This window comes from Stegostoma tigrinum, chromosome 8 (assembly GCF_030684315.1).
Source record: "Stegostoma tigrinum isolate sSteTig4 chromosome 8, sSteTig4.hap1, whole genome shotgun sequence".
Classification (NCBI taxonomy): Eukaryota; Metazoa; Chordata; class Chondrichthyes; order Orectolobiformes; family Stegostomatidae; genus Stegostoma; species Stegostoma tigrinum.
Genome location: NC_081361.1, coordinates 6,257,429 through 6,275,207, shown reverse-complemented (window position 1 = coordinate 6,275,207; position 17,779 = coordinate 6,257,429). Strand labels below are relative to the sequence as shown.

General features: G+C 40.5%; 1 protein-coding gene across 3 annotated transcripts in view; it reads left to right on the top strand.

Moving 5' to 3' along the window:
* Positions 1 to 17,779, top strand: part of rabgap1l (RAB GTPase activating protein 1-like) — a 444,915-nt gene that overhangs the window by 70,970 nt on the left and 356,166 nt on the right. For all 3 annotated transcript variants that reach the window (XM_059647710.1, XM_059647711.1, XM_059647709.1), the window contains one exon: positions 6,904 to 7,078. In XM_059647710.1, the coding sequence (XP_059503693.1) occupies positions 6,904 to 7,078 (175 nt within the window). The remainder of the gene's footprint in view (positions 1 to 6,903; positions 7,079 to 17,779) is intronic.

The following is a 17,779-nucleotide window of genomic DNA, read 5'->3' as shown; positions in this document are numbered from 1 at the left end:
TTCATTGATATATATCAAAGGAAAAACAAGAGTCCCAAAACTGACCCTGGGAAACTCCAATACAAGCCTTCCTGTAGCCTGAAAAATATCCATTGACCATTACTGTGTTTCCTATCACTCATCCAATTTTGTATCCACATAACCACCATCCCTTTTATAACATGACCTATAACATTCCTCAAGTCTTCCGTGGCACATCAATAGCATTATCCTAATCAAGGTTTTTTGTTTTTTTTTTAGTCAAAAATATAGTTTGTTCATAAAAATGATCCGGGCAACTGCGAGGTGATGCATTTTGGAAGATCAAATTCAAGGGCGAACTATACAGTAAATGGAAAAGTCCTAGGAAAAATTGATGAACAGAGAGATCTGGGTGTTCAGGTCCATTGTTACCTGAAGGTGACAATGCAGGTCAATAGGGTGGTCCAGAAGGCATATGGCATGCTTTCCTTCATTGGGCGGGGTATTGAGTACAAGAGTTGGCAGGTCATGTTGCAGTTGTATAGGACTTTGGTTCGGCCACATTTGGAGTACTGTGTGCAGTTCTGGTCGCCACATTACCAAAAGGATGTGGATGCTTTGGAGAGGGTGCAGAGGAGGTTCAGCGGGATGTTGCCTGGTATGGAGGGTGCTAGCTATGAAGAGAGGTTGAGTACATTAGGATTATTTTCATTAGAAAAACGGAGATTGAGGGGGGACCTGATTGAGGTCTACAAAATCATGAGGGGTATAGACAGGGTGGATAGCAAGAAGCTTTTTCCCCAGAGTGGGGGACTCAATTACTAGGGGTCATGAGTTCAAAGTGAGAGGAGGAAAGTTTAAGGGAGATATGTGTGGAAAGTTCTTTACGCAGAGGGTGGTGGGCGCCTGGAACGCGTTGCCAGCAGAGGTGGTAGACGCAGACACGTTAGCGTCTTTAAAGATATATTTGGACAGGTACATGGATGGGCAGGGAGCAAATGGACACTGACCGTTAGAACATAGATGACAGGTTAGACATAGGATCTTGATCGGCGCAGGCTTGGAGGGCTGAAGGGCCTGTTCCTGTGCAATAATTTTCTTTGTTCTTTGTTCTCTGTAAGTACATACAAATATTCTAAATTGTTTGGTACAGTCTTTGCAGGTAAAGAAAATGAGCAGAGCATTAAAATTTTGACATTACTCCGAGCTTCTACGAGTTGTCAAAAAAGGCATTTTCTGCTTTCTATTAGGAAACTAGTCCTGTTCATTTTGAGGCGCTGAATGTGTCTGACAACTGAGCGGGCCCCCATTATACTTTGCTGAAATCTTGCATGGTGGTCTTTCCCTATTGCATCTTAGTGGCAGCTGCCCTAAGCTTTAGTGCTTTCATTAGCAAGCAGTCCTGGGCCTTGGAATGCGCCAGTCTGCAACACTCATTCAGGGTTAACTCCTTGTTCTGGAAGACCAACAAGGTTCAGGCTGACCAGAGAGTATCTTTCACCGAGTTGATGGTCCCCATATTTGTATTGGTGTGCATCCTGGGTAACAGTATGTAGAGCACCGAGTCCTGCATCACGGAGCTGCGCTGGATGAACCTTGACAAAATTCACTGTGTGACTCTCCAGACCATTTTTTGCAAAGGCACACTGCAGAAAGAGATGTGTGGCAGTCTTATCACCAGTGCAGCCTCTTTGACGACAGTGTGGGTGACAGAGTCCAGCCGTATGTGAAGTATCTTACTGACAGTGCTCTTCTCACCACCAGTCAAGTGATGCCTCGGTGCATGTTTAAAAAGTTGTGGTGATGAGGCATTCTGACAAATGACTTTGACAGTCTGCTCTGGGAACTGTGCGACAGGGTCCACCCTCTCCTTTTTCAGCCGGGTATCGAAGATGCTGTGTGCTGACCACTTCCTGATGGACTTGAGGTCAAAGATGCTTTTCTTTGCATATCTTTCCATGAAGGGCAGGTGATATAGAACGGTCCAAATGACGCTTGGTATTTGCATGCCAAGGATCAACGCGCAGCCTGATGCAGCTGTACACAAAAGTGGCCATTAAGAAGAGGATGGCATTGGAGCGCATTCTCCCCCCTCTACCTCTTTATCCAGTCTCTCTTCTCTCCCTCCCCTCCCCCCCGTCTCCTCACATCCAGTTTTGTACATTGTGTCCCTGTGGTCACAGTCCATCTTAAACTTCAGATGAAATGGAAGGTGATATGTGTGGCTGCTAAGGTGTTAGTTCTTCAAAATGCTTCATGTTCATTAAATATGATTTCCTCTTTAGAAATCTAGGTTGATTCTTCCTAATGAGCCCATCTTTTCTGTGTGAATACTAATTCTATCCCAAATAATTGTTTCAGTAAATTGTGCCAAAGTTAAACTGATGAGTATAATTGCTAGAATTATCCTTACAAGGTGACTTTGCACAAGGCCAAAGTGTTTGCAATCCTCCAGTCTACTGGCACCTTCCCTGAATCTAGGGAAGATTGAAAGATTGCGCAGGCGCCCCTGCAATTTCTAACCTCACTTTTTTCAAATCCTTGGATGCATCTCATCGCATCCTGGTTCCTTGTCATCTTTGGGTGTCAACAGTCCATCTAAAACTTCTTCCTTATTGATTTTGAAAACTTCCGGTCACTCTGATGTCTCCTCTAATGACGCTGTGACCTGGGCAGCAGCAGCATGTTTTTTTAGAAGGACAGATGGTGCAAAATATTTGTTTACACTTTGGCTATGCCCTGCCTCAACTTGCAAGTCTCGTTTTGGTCTCTGAATGACCTTATTTCTCCTTTAACCATTCTCTTACTGTTTACATGCCTACAAAAGACAGTATTTCCCTTTGTTAGCTGCTAGTCTTTTCTCATAGTTCCTCTTTCTCTTATTTGTCTTTTCACTTACCCCACTTTCCCTAAACACAAACTTTCAGTATTCCTGTCATTCTGACTGCTCAAAATATTCACAACAAATGAATGGTGGGGTATGTAGGGATCTGCAGTGGAGCTTCAAATGTTTATAGTCTATGTAAATAACTTTGGTGAAGGGACAGGCAGCAATGTAGCCAAATTTCCTGTTGATATGAAAATAGGGTTGGGGTAAAGGAGACAGCTTGAGTGAGTGTACCATAAAAAAATGTAAAAGAACACTAGAAAACTCAGAAGAACAGATCTATCTTGGGGTGATTGTCTACAGATTCTTGAAGATGGCAGGACATGTTAATAGAGCAGTACAGGGTTCACTGCTTTGTCAGTCGAGGCATAGATTATAAGAGCATGGTGACCTCTTATGATGCATGCACCAGGATGACAGATTTCCTTGTACTGCAGCATTCTGCAGTCTCTCTCAATTTAAGCATTATGAGACCATAAAGCCATAAGACATAGAAGCAGAACCGGACCATTCAGTCCATCGCGTCTGCTCTGGCATTTAATGAGATCATAGATTTTCTGCTTTTCTATTCCAGCTAAAGTCACAGAATCAGACAGTGCACATGTTGGAGCTGCTCAGAACTTTGGTTAGGCCACACTTGGAGCGCACTCTGCAGTTCTGGTCACCACACTGTAGGAAAGATGTGATTGCAAAGGAGGTGTTACCTGGGATGGAGTATTTCAATTATGAGAAGAGACTGGGTAAGCTTGGGTTAGGGTTGGCTCATGTTGTTTACTGTGGACTGGAGAACTTTGAGGGATGACCTGATAGAGTTGTATAACGAATGAAGGGCATGGACTGGGTGGATGGAACGAAGCTGTTCCCCTATGTTAAAGGGCTGTTAAGAAGAGGACATAATTTTACTGTGAAAGGCAGGTAGTTTAGAGGCTACTTGAAGGGAAGCTTTTTCATCCAGCAGGTGATGGGGATCTGGACTGCACTGTCTGGCAGGAGTGTGAGGCAGGTGACCTCACAAGCTTAAAAATTGTACTTGGTCAGCCTTTGAAATGTCTTATGAATCAAGGCTATGGGCCAAGTCCTGGACAGTAGATTTAGTGTATTTTTGGTAGTGCAGACTCGGTGAACTAAGGGGCCTCTTCTGTCTACCGTGTGATACTGTGACTTTAGCAGGAATGGAAAAGCAGAAATCCATGATAGCGTTAAATGTCGGAGCAGATGCGATGGACTAAGTTGCCCAGTTCTGGTTCCGTGTCTTGTGGCATTATGGTCTTACAATGTTTAAATTGAGAGAAACTGCAGAATGCTGCAGTACAAAGAAACTCGTTATTATGGTGCATGTATCATAAGAGGTCACCATGCAGGTAGGGTAAGTAATTAGGAACTGTTATAAGTGTCAAATTCGTGGTTCACGTGTTTTAATATATAACATCATTTTAGAAATGAAAGTTTCAACTGGAGAAAATCGAGGTGAATACATTTAGGGTAGTTTTGTGTTATTTGCATGTAAAATGTTTGCCCATGTTGGATTAAGCAATTAACAGGTGAAGTTGCAAGGCAAGATCATAAAACAGGAGTTGGAGATGTTGAAGCAATGTATGGCCTGTATGTGGACTTTCAGTGGGGTCATGATGTCTGCAATCCTTACAATAAGGGCAGTCCAGGGAGATGTGATATAACAAGTGTGGAGCTGGATGAACACAGCAGGCCAAGCAGCAACTTAGGAGCACAAAAGCTGACGTTTCGGGCCTAGACCCTTGTTTTGGGAGTTAAGACTAAATTACTTTAAAGCGTTAATTTAATCCAGAAGTTTGTAAAGTTCATCAAAGAAAGTGTTTTGAGTATGGGATACTTAATCTAAAGGTCAATTTGAGGTCATCCCTCGAGCAAGTTGCATTGTCATGGAATTAGGTACATCTTAAAGTTAATAAAGTGTGAAGCTGGATGAACACAGCAGGCCAAGCAGCATCTCAGGAGCACAAAAGCTGATGTTTCGGGCCTCGGCCCTTCATCAGAGACTTTCTGATGAAGGGTCAAGGCCTGAAACGTCAGCTTTTGTGCTCTTGAGATGCTGCTTGGCCTGCTGTGTTCATCCAGCTTCACACTTTATTATCCTGGATTCTCCAGCATCTGCAGTTTCCATTATCTCTGATACAGCTTAAAGTTCCCTGGTTTCGCTTTATCTAGATGTTTGCTGAGGGTGTTGCAGCTTTGACCTGGTGTGTTTTCCAGCCAACAAAGGCAGCCAAAGTAAATGCTTATTTCCAACCTGCATTATAAAAAGCTCAAAAACAGTCTTGATTTGCCAGGTTTGTTGCAGATGGGAGTTGATTCAGGTTTCAATTTGTGAACAAACAAGCTAGATGTTTGAAGCTTTTAATTTGAAGTTTGTAGGAGAATCTACAGTCGACCGTGCTGAGTGTTGCATCAAAAGAAATCAATTCTTAGAATTAGCTGGAAAGTAGTGAGAAAACAAGCAGAACAAGGGGCTCAGGCATCCATAGTCAAGAGGTAGTAAATGAAAGTCTTATCTCTGAGAATAGCTGAAACCGAGGGGCATTTACTCATTGGAATTTAGAAGAATGTGTGGTAATCTTATTGAAATAATCATTATAATTTTATAATATTCTGGGGAGACTTGTCAGGGTAGATGTTAATGTTTGTTCTTAGAGGGAGTTGGGCATGTCTTCAGCTAGGGGTTATAATTTCAAAATAAAGACACTTCCATTAAAGATTGAAATGAGGACGAATTTCTTCTTGCTGAGAGTTGTTAAATTTTGAAGTTCCCTTTCCACAGAATCGTGGAGGTTGTGCCACGAATGTATTCAAAGTTGAGTTTGTCAAATTTCGACGGTCATTGGGGTCAGGAATTCTGAGGTGGACAGGGAAGCGAAGCTCAGGCCTCAGTTCAGCCAGTCATAATAATTGGTAGAACAGCTTCAAGGGCTGAATAGTCTACTCCTCCTATTTCTTATTTTAACCACATTGCTGAGGGCCCAGATCAAATAAGGATGGGAGATTTCCTTCCCTATATGACAATTTAGTAACTTCATGGTGATGGTTTAAAAACATTAGCTCTTCATTCTTGTTCTTTCCATATATCCAGTTCACTTTTGAAAATTATGATAGAATCTGCTAATAACTCATGGTTTACAGCGGCATTGTGGTATTTCACTGGAATAGTCAGCTGACGTGAATTCAGATCATACCATGGTAGTTGGGAATTTATTTAAATTAATCAGGAATTGTCAGATCATGTCAGTAATGATGACTATGAAATTGTCATTTAAATCAAAACCTTTTGGGCAGTGCATTCCAAATCATCATAAATTGTTGTAAAATATTTTTCAACCTTCTGATATCTGCTGGTTAGTTTAAAGCCATGTCCTCTGGTTACTTTTTGATCCATTCATTGAATGTGGGCACTGTGCTCATGAGAAGGTGATTTGTGAATTGCTGTACTCACTGTTATTGGGAAGGCAGTTCCAGGTATTTGCTTAAGTGGTGTGTCTGTCTGGTGAATGGATACAGTTTCTATTTATTTATGCATTAGCATCCTTCTTAATTTTGAACACCTGTGAAATTTGACCATGGAGAATCAGCCCATGCAACTGAAATATCATGCTAATAAATCATTTCTAAGGCCTCCTGATCCATCTATCCTAAACTAAAATGCCCTAAAGCTTTTGTTTTCTTTACTGTGTTAGAAGGCAAGACTCATTTTAATAAGGATACTAATGTCAAAAAAGAATGCTCGGAAACAAGAAATTTGAGGACTAAATGAAGTGTCAGGGGAGTAGGACTAACTTGATGCTCTTTCAAAGAGCTGGCACAGGTATGATGGCCTGTTAAGCTATTGTAAGATTTTATCATTCTACAGAATATACTGTTTAATTAGGCACTGTGCAAACTGGTGCAAATTAGAATAAATGCTCCTTCTTGTAAACAGGCAAAGTCAGCCTTCCCCCGTATAGACTAATTGCAGTCATGTCTGGAATCTTCACACTTCAAATTTGTTTGTTGAGTTCTACATTCTTATTTTTTCTTTCCTCCTTCAGGATAATAGACCAGACCACGACCACTGAGATAGCTGCGTTTCCAATATATACAGTGTTATTCTGTGTCCGAGGTGTTAATGGGACTGCAGAAAGTAATTGCTTTGCATTTACTGAAAGTTACTGCAGTACTGATGAGTTCCAACTTCACGTGTTCTGCTGTGAGATCAAAGAAGCAGTAAGTACTGTATTTTAAACCTTCAATTTTGGCTTTCAAAATAAACATTGGTGCAATGCAATGTGAAAAAAAGAAACTTCAATTGTTTGTTATTTCTTTTACTTAAATCTACTGACATGTTTTACGTAAAATAATTAGAAGAATAGAAGTACTGAATTTACAAAACTCCGTCACTTCTCTCAGAGCAATGTCACAGTACAGTGACATGCAGTGAAAAACTTTGTACTATTTATGAATACACCTGCATGAAGTACACCATCCGATTGTAGCTTAAACTATAAACTGCTGAAAAGATTAACAGCAGGTAGAGAAATAGCAAAGATGAATATCAGAATTACAGTAATATTTAGATTAGGCTATTCCTCAAGTATTGGAAATAATTATTATGTTGCCTGATAAAACCTTTTTTTTGGAGATTTGGTGCATGACCTACCATGGAGTTGCCCTACTTCCCTTACCTCCCTTGTCCTACTCTGATAAATGGCAGAGAATTTGAGAATTGTGTTCAAAGAATGCTGGAAACAAGACTGGTTAGGATGAGTCAGGTGCAGTGAAGCTTTTGTCAGAATTGCATCTGCATCAGGCAATGACTAGCATAAAGTTTTCCTTCCTGAATAAAAGCCGTCTTGTTAAAACAAAAAATGTTGTTGCAAGTAGTAAGATTCAGAGCTATTTGATTGATCACCTTGCTGGTTTGTGTTTGCTCAGTTGGAGTATTGAGTAGTCAAGCTGTTAAAACCTGAGGCTGAGATTCCAAGTAAGTGAACAGATGGCAATCAGAGTGACTGTAGAGTTAACAAGCATTAGGTTATTAAAGCTACTATTTACTCGAGCCCAGTAGCCTGCCAATATATCAAATGTGAATGTAATTTCAATAGCCCTTGGAAGAATAATCTGCTGGATTTTTTTGCAGGACCTAACACTTAACATTTCCAGTCTCTGGATATTTGTTATAACATACAGTTCAATCATTAGAATTGCTTCTGAAAAACCTCATTTGTTATACGTCCCCGTTGTTGCATCTTTATAAATACCACATCCTTTCAACGACTTCCAGTTCTTTTTCTCATATGTACTAGCCATGCCTTGCCTTCAGTGTCCCACAGGAAAATATTCTCTCTTTTTCTCTCTGATTCTCTTCAATTTTGCTGTTTTGAGAAGTTTTGTGCTTTGAGTTTGCTGTCTTTCTATTGACATCAGCTTTACTTTGCCCTAATGGTAAGTAATTGTGCAGAGAACTTCCTCCTCTGTTAACTTCATACCTGCCAATTTAAAGCAACAGTTGTAATAATTATTTTATTCCTTTTAATTTTGACAATTTTGAGGAATGTGACGCTGCTTGTTCATTCAGGATGGTCTGTTAGAAATTCTCAAATGCTGGAAGAACAAGCGTGAGAACAGAATGGTTTGTTTCAAAATGTTTAGATATGAGCTTCTTTAGTTGGGCTCTTGATATGATCCTAGAAGAGACCAAGGCCACTAGGAACTAGATTTGTTCAGCAGAACTGAAGAAAATAGAAAGAAAACTGGAAAATCAGAAATAAAATTAGGAAGTGTTGGGGAAACTCATCAGGTCCGACAGTATCTGTGGAGAGAACAAAGTTGACTGGAATGATTTCTCCTCAGAATTTAGGTACTCGGAAGAAAAATCATTCTGGGCTCAAAACGTTAACTCTGTTTCTTTCTCTGCAGATGCTGCCAGACCTGTTGAGTTTCTTCACTTTCTGTCCTTATTTAAGATCTCCAGCATCCACATTAGTTTGCTTCTACTTTAACAGAATACCAGAAAATGAGGAGAAATTTAAAAAGAACTAAAGTATACAAAGTGTTAAGAACTGTGGAGAGGAATATGAAAAATAACTTGCAATAAAATTTGACAGCAACTTTTTAATGTAATTATAAGGGGAGGAGAAACCAAGCTGTTGGCCTCTGAAAGATGGATTCTGTAATCGATTATAAGGAAATGGCAGGCTTGTTTTTGTTGTTGTTTAATGAATGTAAATCCTCGGAGCCAAGTAGCTGCCATGTAACTTACGGTGGTTAGTCTGCTGCTTCGTTTGTCATGAGACCACTCCTTGGTAATGTGCAGCATTGTTTGTGTCTCTCCATAAGTGTGTATGGGATTTGTACTGGTTGTTGGCTTTGCAGGGGCCCTGGTTTGTCCTGAGCCTGTTTAATAAGAACCGTTCGCATTGTCAAAGTTCAGAGCCTGCCATTCAATGCAATGGGATTATGGCAAGGAGCTTGTTTGTGACCTTTTATGCTTCTCATTCCTTGATCAAAAGGAGTTTACTGGTAGATCTTGCTCAGTGAGGATGGAGCACTGAGACAGATGAGCAGTAGATGACTAAACAGGTCATTGTAGAGCGAGTAAATAGGGTCCAGCATAGGTGATTTCAACTTGTGGGTTTTCGTCAGCCAGGGAAGTGTGAGAGAGCGGATGTTTGTGAGGAAAGGAAGCCAGGGGATGGGTGTTGAGTGGAAGGTTCTAGTTGCATTGAATTGAATGACATGGTGTGAATGTGTATGATAACCTTTGCTATATATGCAGAATATGATGGGACAGTTGCTGAGTTCTGGACAGTATGAGCCTATGTAAATCAGTGCCTCTTGTAGATTTGCAAGATTTATGTTCTGTCTTTACAAATAGAAGAGAATAAAATACCAGTAGTAGGAGGGAATCGAAATATTAATCAAAGATTGGAACTTGCTTAATTACAAGAAATAAAAACTTGCATTGGAGCAAATGAGTCTGAAAGTAACCCAGGACTCACCAATATGTCGAACATGAGCAACTGATAGCTTGCCAAATGGCAGTGAGCAGCTGGCATTAAAATTCGTGGAGATAATCAATAGATTACAAGATTTAAATCATATAATCAGGTCATATAATCAGGTAGCTGGTTATGTGCTGCAGCAGGGCAATTAATGTCACTTTTGTACATGGCCTTTTAAATTTAAATTGATAATCTTGATTGCAGGTAGCCTCGCCAATTGCAGTTAACTATTTAGTGGCAGTACTACAGGAACTCTTCATTTTAACATTGACTCCATTAGAGTTGCTCTGTCAATACATACACCAGATTACACAGCATTGGTGGGCAACCTGCATAATTGGAATTCCCAATGAAATGAAGGTGAAGATAAATTTTTCTTCACCTTAAATATATATTTTTAGATAATATCATTTACAATAATTGTACTTTATATAGTTCCTTATCAATTTATATAAATCTGGACTTCACTTTTCTAAGAGCAATAGAGGAAGAAACCCTCACAGCATGAAAGAAATATTTAGAAGTTCACATACTATCCCAAGGCATACAAGGCTATGGACCAAGTGTTGGAAAATGGGATTACATTAGTTAGGTATTTGTTTTTATCTGGCACAAATTTGATGGGCTGGAGGACCATCTCTGTGCTGTACACTCTATGACACTAAGTGTCTTTGATTAAGAAAGGGTTTGCCCCCCCTCCCCCATGAGATGGACATTTCTTCCTTAGTATGTTAAAAGAAGTCGGTGAGAAAATTGTAGGTATCTTTATAATCTGGCAAATATTTCTTCGTTCAGGAATTAAACACTTTGATTGGAATATTGTAAATGTATCCCTTGTTAATCGGTGAGGTGACAAATTTCGTTTTTATGGTTCAGAACTTGAATCTTGCTGAAAAGGCAAATTTTGTGGAAGTGTTTTCTTTTGCATGTATCAGGGCACTTCCCAAGAAACCCTAATCAAGGGGAATGTCTATGTTTATACAGTGAGAGATGTTATGGACCAGACCAGACCCGTTCAAACTAGTCAAAGAAAGTAGTCGAGAACCTAACTTCTTCTAAAGATAGATGTGAAGTGCCATGTTCCAGATGCAATGCAACTGTTCAAACTACTCAATGTTAAGTAAAACACAATTTATTTAAACATCCTAGTTAAAATACAAACAAAAAAAAGAGTAATTTAGAAAACTTAATCAAATAATAGACACAGTAAATGTTACTAATTAACTGTTCCAGGTATGGCCATGCTAAAGTGCCTGTAGTATCCAGGGATGTGCACACTTCGGTGGATTAGCCAGGGGGAGTAAAGGGTTACAGGAATAGGGTAGAGGGCTGGCTCTTGTGGAGGGTCACAGGACACTTGATGGGCCAAATGACCTTCTTCCACGCTGCAGGGATTGTGTGATAGAGTAACATCCCATAAACACAAAGGCAAAAAGGCAAATTCATACACAGATTCTCACATGCAGTTCTCCAGTCAAGGAATGAAAAAAAACTTCGAGAAAATGTAGAGAGTGTAGGAGCCAGGAGAAATTCATTGAAGCTTCCAACTCTGAGACCCCAAGAGCTGCTTATGCTACTGAAAAAGCCAAAACCCAGGAATCTGGATCTGTGAGAACTGGCCACACCCATTCAGGTGTTTTAAAAGCAAGGCTTCCCAAGCTGTTTACTCAAATTGTCTTAAGTAGCCAGTTCACCAATTCTACCTTACAACCTCTATTCACATAAAAGGACAAAACTACTTCTAAAAGACACAGCATTGTCACAGAGGGTTGGTTGGTAAATGGACTCTGCTAGGGAGAGGCTTTGCCATGGAAACGAACTTGTTAATAATGACTTTCAGATAACTACCAGATTTTGTTCACATTTTACAAAAGGCAATATGAATTTGCCTTTTTGCCTTTGTGTTTATGGGATGTTACTCTATTGGAACAGTTAATTAGTAATATTTACTGTGTCTATTATTTGATTAAGTTTTCTAAATTACTCTTTCTTTTATTTGTATTTTAACTAGGATGTTTAAATAAATTGTGTTTTACTTAATGTCGAATAGTTTGAACAGTTGCATTGCATCTGGAAGTCAAATCATTCCTCTGAAAAGTGATCTGGGAGTGGCTGTCATGTCTTTCTGCTGATCTTAAACTAGTGAAGTTGTTTATGTTTGCAAAAAATAGGTTTCCGTGTATTAAAATGAATGGTTTCCAATACTTACTTGCATGCCACACTGCAAGCCTGACTGACAATAGTAAATTGATTGTGGGCTTAATTTTTGATGCTTCATCCCTGTCTGCTCTTACACAATGTAGATATCCCAGTCATAAACAAAATAAACTCTACAATGCAGTATTTTAGGATAGAAAGCATTCCTGATACTTGCTACATTTCATCAAAAATATATATCTTACTGTACCTAGGAGTGGGCTAGGATTTAGTTTGAACATGATGTTCCCTCGTCCTGACTTCCTCCAGCAGAGAAAATACTTTCTCTTTATTGAAGCCTTTATCACTTCAGGCACTTCTCTCCAATTCTTTATTCTCGAAACAGCCAAACTCTACCAATCATGATTTGTGAAACTTATCCTTGCGATGTAACCTTTAAGCATAAGTGTCTGATGAATCTGTGATGTACACCATAGTCTCCCTGAATGCCCAAAACCTAATGTAGTACCTCATATGCAGTCTATACAACTGAAACATCATCACCTGTCGGAAAAGGTGCTGTCAGTGTTCCTTATGGTTGTTGGATTTACTTTTTGGTTTTGCCTGGTATTGTCTGGCATGTTTTTACATCAAAGAAGGTCCTATCTATGAATCCACAGAACCAGACAGCAAGAATGAGGAAGTATGTTTAGCTCCTTTGTCTGTGATCGCTCAAATCTGTATTGTCCCACATCCACTTTGCAATGGTTTTGAGTGGTTGTGCTGCAGTGCTGCACTGACATATCTGAATTAAGATCCCACTGATATTTGAAACTTAATGTAACAGCAGCTATCACTAATATTTAAAATTTAAATAGGACCATTAACAAAATGAAACATCACAAGGTGGCTTGTTGGATCACTGATTAGCACTGCTGCCTCACAGTGCTGGGAACCTTGGTTCACTTCCACCCTCTGGTGACTGTGTGGAGTTTGCACATTCTCCTCGTGTCTGCGTGGGTTTCCTCCCACAGTCCACAGGTGTGCAGGTTAGGTCAGTTGGCCATGCTAAAGTGCCTGTAGTATCCGGGGATGTGCAGACTAGGTGGATTAACCAGGGAGAGTAGAGGGTTGCAGGAATGGGGTAGAGGGGTGGCTCTTGTGGAGGGTCACAGGACACTCGATGGGCCAAATGACCTGCTTCCACACTGCAGGGATTGTATGATTCTATAAAGGTGTTTCACAGGGGCATTTCAAAATAGAATCTGAGACTGAACCCTATAATTTAGTCTCTCGGATATGTTAGGGTTTAGGTATGTAAAGGAGGAAATTTGGGTGGAAAGACAGGGGTAAAGATGAAATTTGGAGTGTGGGGCTTACATACCTGAAGTGCGATCACCAATGTTAATATGATTAAAGTTGAGGATACATAAGAGGCCAGAATGAGAGGAAAGCAGAGACATCAAATTGGTCATCTTGAGAGTGAATGCATGGAAAGTGGCGGGCCCAGGTGGCGAGTCTCTGGCCACTTACTCCGATCCTGTGCAGACAAGCTGGCGGGAGTATTGGCTGACATCTTTAACCTCTCTTTGCTACAATTTGAAGTCTTCACTGCTTCAAGAAGACTACCATTATCCCAGTACCAAAGAAAACACATTCAACATGTCTCGGTTGCTACTGCCCATTGTCTGTGAAGTCATGGCTCACATCAGCTCTAGTCTCCCAGGCTGCCTTGATCCCTTGCAGTGTGCCCATCATGCAACAAGTCCACGGCACATCCTGTCTTCATGGCCCTACACTCATCCTGGAACATCTGGATAATAAGGATACCTGCCTCAGGTTCCTACTTATTGACTACAGCTCTGCCTTGAATACTATAATCACAACCAAACCAATCTCCAAATTCTGAGACCTGTGTCTCTGCTGTGCCCTCTGCAACTGAATCCTCAACTTGCTGACAGACTGACTGCAATCAGTGAAGTCAGGCAACAACACATCCTCCACAACAATCCTCAACACCGGCACCCCGTAAAGATGCATACTCAGCCCCCTACTGTACTCCCCAAAATTCTCAATGAACTCCATCTTCAAGTTCACTAATGACACCACCATTGTAGGCTGAATATCAAACAATGAGGATGACAGAGTGCTCGGTGATGTGGTAGAAAGATAACAGTCTCTCCCTAAATGCCCGCAAAACGAAAGAGCTGACCATTGACTTCAGGAAGCAAGGTGGAGGGCACACCACCGTCATTATCCATTCAGCTGAGGTGGAGAGGGTCAAGAGTGTCAAGTACTTAAGTGTGATGGTCACCAACAATCTGTCCTTGACCATCCACATTAATGCTATGGCCAACAAGGCGCAACAATACCTCTTCTTCCTCAGGAAGCTAAGGACATTTGACATGTCCATAAGGACCCCTCAAACTTTTACAGATGCACCATAGGAAGCATTCATCTGTGTGCAGCATGGCTTGGCACGGCAACTGCTCTGCCTAGGACCGTAAGAAACTACAGAAAATTGTGAACACAGCCAAGACCATCACGCAAGTCAACCTTCCGTCCATTGATTCAATCTACATTTGTTGCCGTGGAAAGGCAGCCAACGTCATCAAAGACCCCTCACACCCTGGTTATAATTTCTTCTAACCTGTTCTGTAAGGCAAATGATACAAGGGCTTAAACAGACGTACCAACTGGCTCAAGAACAGCTTCTTCCCCGCTGTTATTAGACTTCTGAATGGACCTCTCAAATTTCAAATCTAATGTTGATCTTGCTTTTTGTGCACCATCTCTTAACCCATAACCTTGTATTCCTCACTCTCTGTTCAATCACCCTATGGTCGTTGAATGGTATGGTCTGCCTGTACTGCACGCAAAACAAAACTTTTCACTGTCACAACAGCAACAACAAAAACTTTTCATAGTACTTAGGTACATGTGACAATAACAAATCAAATCAAAAAAGAGGCTTAAAGGGCTGGAGGATATACCAGAGATGGAGAGTGAGGCTGTGATGGGATCTGAAAAAAAAAGAGAATTTTAAAATCCAGATATTGCTTAACTTGGAGTCAGTGTAAGAAAGATTGTGGACACCAATGAGGAGTTCTTTGAAATAGTCAAATCTAGAGGTAACAAAGCAAGAATGAGGCTTTCAACAATAGATTAGTTGAGGCAGTGCAAGCGATGTGGCTGAGATGGAAATAGATAGCCTTAGAGATACAAGAATAAGGTTGGAAGTTCATTTTGGCCAAATCTGACACTACAATTATGAGCATAATGCTTCATCTCATATTGTTGCCAGGGAAATGGATAGAGTTGTTAGTTAGGGAATGAGGTTTGGAGTGGGGACTGAAAACATTCTTTAATCTTGCCAATATTTAATTCAAGGAAATTTCTGCTCATTTGTTACTTGATGTCAGAAGCATGGGCTGATAATTTATTCCTCATTGACTGAAAAATGATACACTGAATCTTCTTGACTAACTTTCAGTCAAATTCTCATATAATTTTCATTCTTCTGTTAAGCCATACCTCCCTTGTTTATGGTTTGTTCTCAAATGATAAAGCAGCTCCTGGCCTAAACCAGACAGGCTTGCATTTTCCCAGCAGTTTGAAATTATGCCTGTTCATTATGGATATTCTATCCCTGTGATGTTTTGGAAGGTCAATCAGTAATATGCCAAACATGTTAATCCAGGCAACCCTTTCTCAAAAACCAGACCAGAATAGAGGTGACGTTACAAGTTTAATTATGGTCAGCCGTTCAGTCTTCCTAATGTTTACCTAAAGATTCTTCATATCACGCAGCAGGAAAGGATGTAGAGGACCTGATTTGACAGTAAAATAAACAAAGACTGTTCAGGATCTTCACACTTTACTCCCACCATCCTGTCCCCAAGAGAACTAAGTAGTGTCCTTTGTGACAAATATATATCCAGCTCAAGGGACCTATTACTACGTTTTTATCTCCAGTATCTTCTCAAGGACATTGAGAGATTGACAGACTTGAGAGGTTAAAGATTGGTTTGACAGAGTCCAGACAATTAATTTGCTGGTTAGGAGTTCCAGCAGTCACATTATACAACTTGAACACTGATCACTTGTTACCAAATATACCTAATTAAGTGCTCAACCAATTATCCCTTAGCTAGTAGATAACCGTCAATGGTTCCGTTTGGTCTCTGGCAACCTTGACTAGATACTACTAAGACAATAGGCAGTAAATGTTGCGTTCGATCAGCGATGCTGTCATCCCATCAATGAATTAGAACCATTGACCTGTGCGAGCTTTTTCTGAAAAGGTTCTTGCATGTGTAATAGGGGAAATTATCAATGTAAATGCTTTGTGCTATAATTATGTCTACCTACCAGTGGAAGCAGTGTAATGACAGTTTTGCTTTCCAGATACTCATAAGAAATAGGAGCAAGAGTCGACCATCTGGCCCATTGAGCTTGCTCCATCATTCAATAAGATCATGGCTGTTCTTTTCGTGAAATCAGCTCCACTTACTCACCTGCTTAATTCCTTAACTGTTCAAAAATCCATCTTTGCCCTAAAAACATTCAACGAGATAACCTCAACTGCTTCACTGAACAGTGAATTACACAGGTTCATTATTCGTTGGGAGTAGTTGTTCCTCCTCAGCTCAGTCCTAAATCTACTGCTCCTTTTTCTGAGGCTATGTTTCCTCTTTCTGTTTCACTTGCCATGGTAAACAACCTCCCTTCTTCAATTTTATCTATTCCCTTCATAATTTGATATGTTTCTGTGGATCTGCTCTCATTCTTCGAAATTCCAATGAGTATAGTCCTAGTTTACACAATCTCCCCTCATAAGCTAACTTTCTCAACTCTGAAATCAACTTAGTGAACCTCCTCTGAACCCATTCCTGTGCCAGTTAATCCTTTCTGAAGTAAGGAGACCAAAGCTATACACAGTACTCCAGGTATGGCCTCATAGTACCTGATACAGCTACAGCATAACCTGCTTATTTATAAACTCCATCCTCCCATTTGCCTTCATAATCACCTGTGCTTGCAAATCAACTTTTTATGATACACGCACAAGGACTTACAGATCCCTCTGCACAGCAGCATGCTGCAATTTTTCATCAACTAAATATTCAATTTATATTCTCAGGCAGTTTCCTAAACTTTGCTTATTGACTTCCCCTTTCCAGAACAAGCAGCTGCCAGTGTATTTGTCTAGCATTTAGGTTGACTATGCCATCACTTTAATGCCCAAGTGTCATTGGAGTATGTACAAGTGAAAATAGTTGAACCTAAGCAAGAAACATACGTACCACACAAATGTCAGGCAATGACCATCTCAAATAAGAGAGAATCTAACAACCGCTCCTTGATATTCAATGTCATTACAATCACTGAATCCCCCTCAATCAACATCCAGTGACCAGAAGCTGATCTGGACCACTCGTGTAAGCACAGTGGCTCTGAGAACATGCCAGAGGCTAAGAATACTCAGTGAGTAACTCATCACTTGACTCCCCAAATACTGCCCACTGTCTGCAAGGCACAAGTCAGGAGTGTGATGAAATATTCTCCACTTGCCTATATTAGTGTACGTCGAACAACACTCAAGAAACTTGACATCATCCAAGACAAAGCAGCACCATTTTCAGCATTCACAGTGGCAGCAAAATGCACTCCACTAAAGGCTCCTTAGACAAGCACCCTCCAAAACTGTGACCTCTACCATCTAGAAGGGTAAAGGTAGCAGATAAATGGAAATGTAGCAACAGAAATAACCCATTCAGCCCAATTA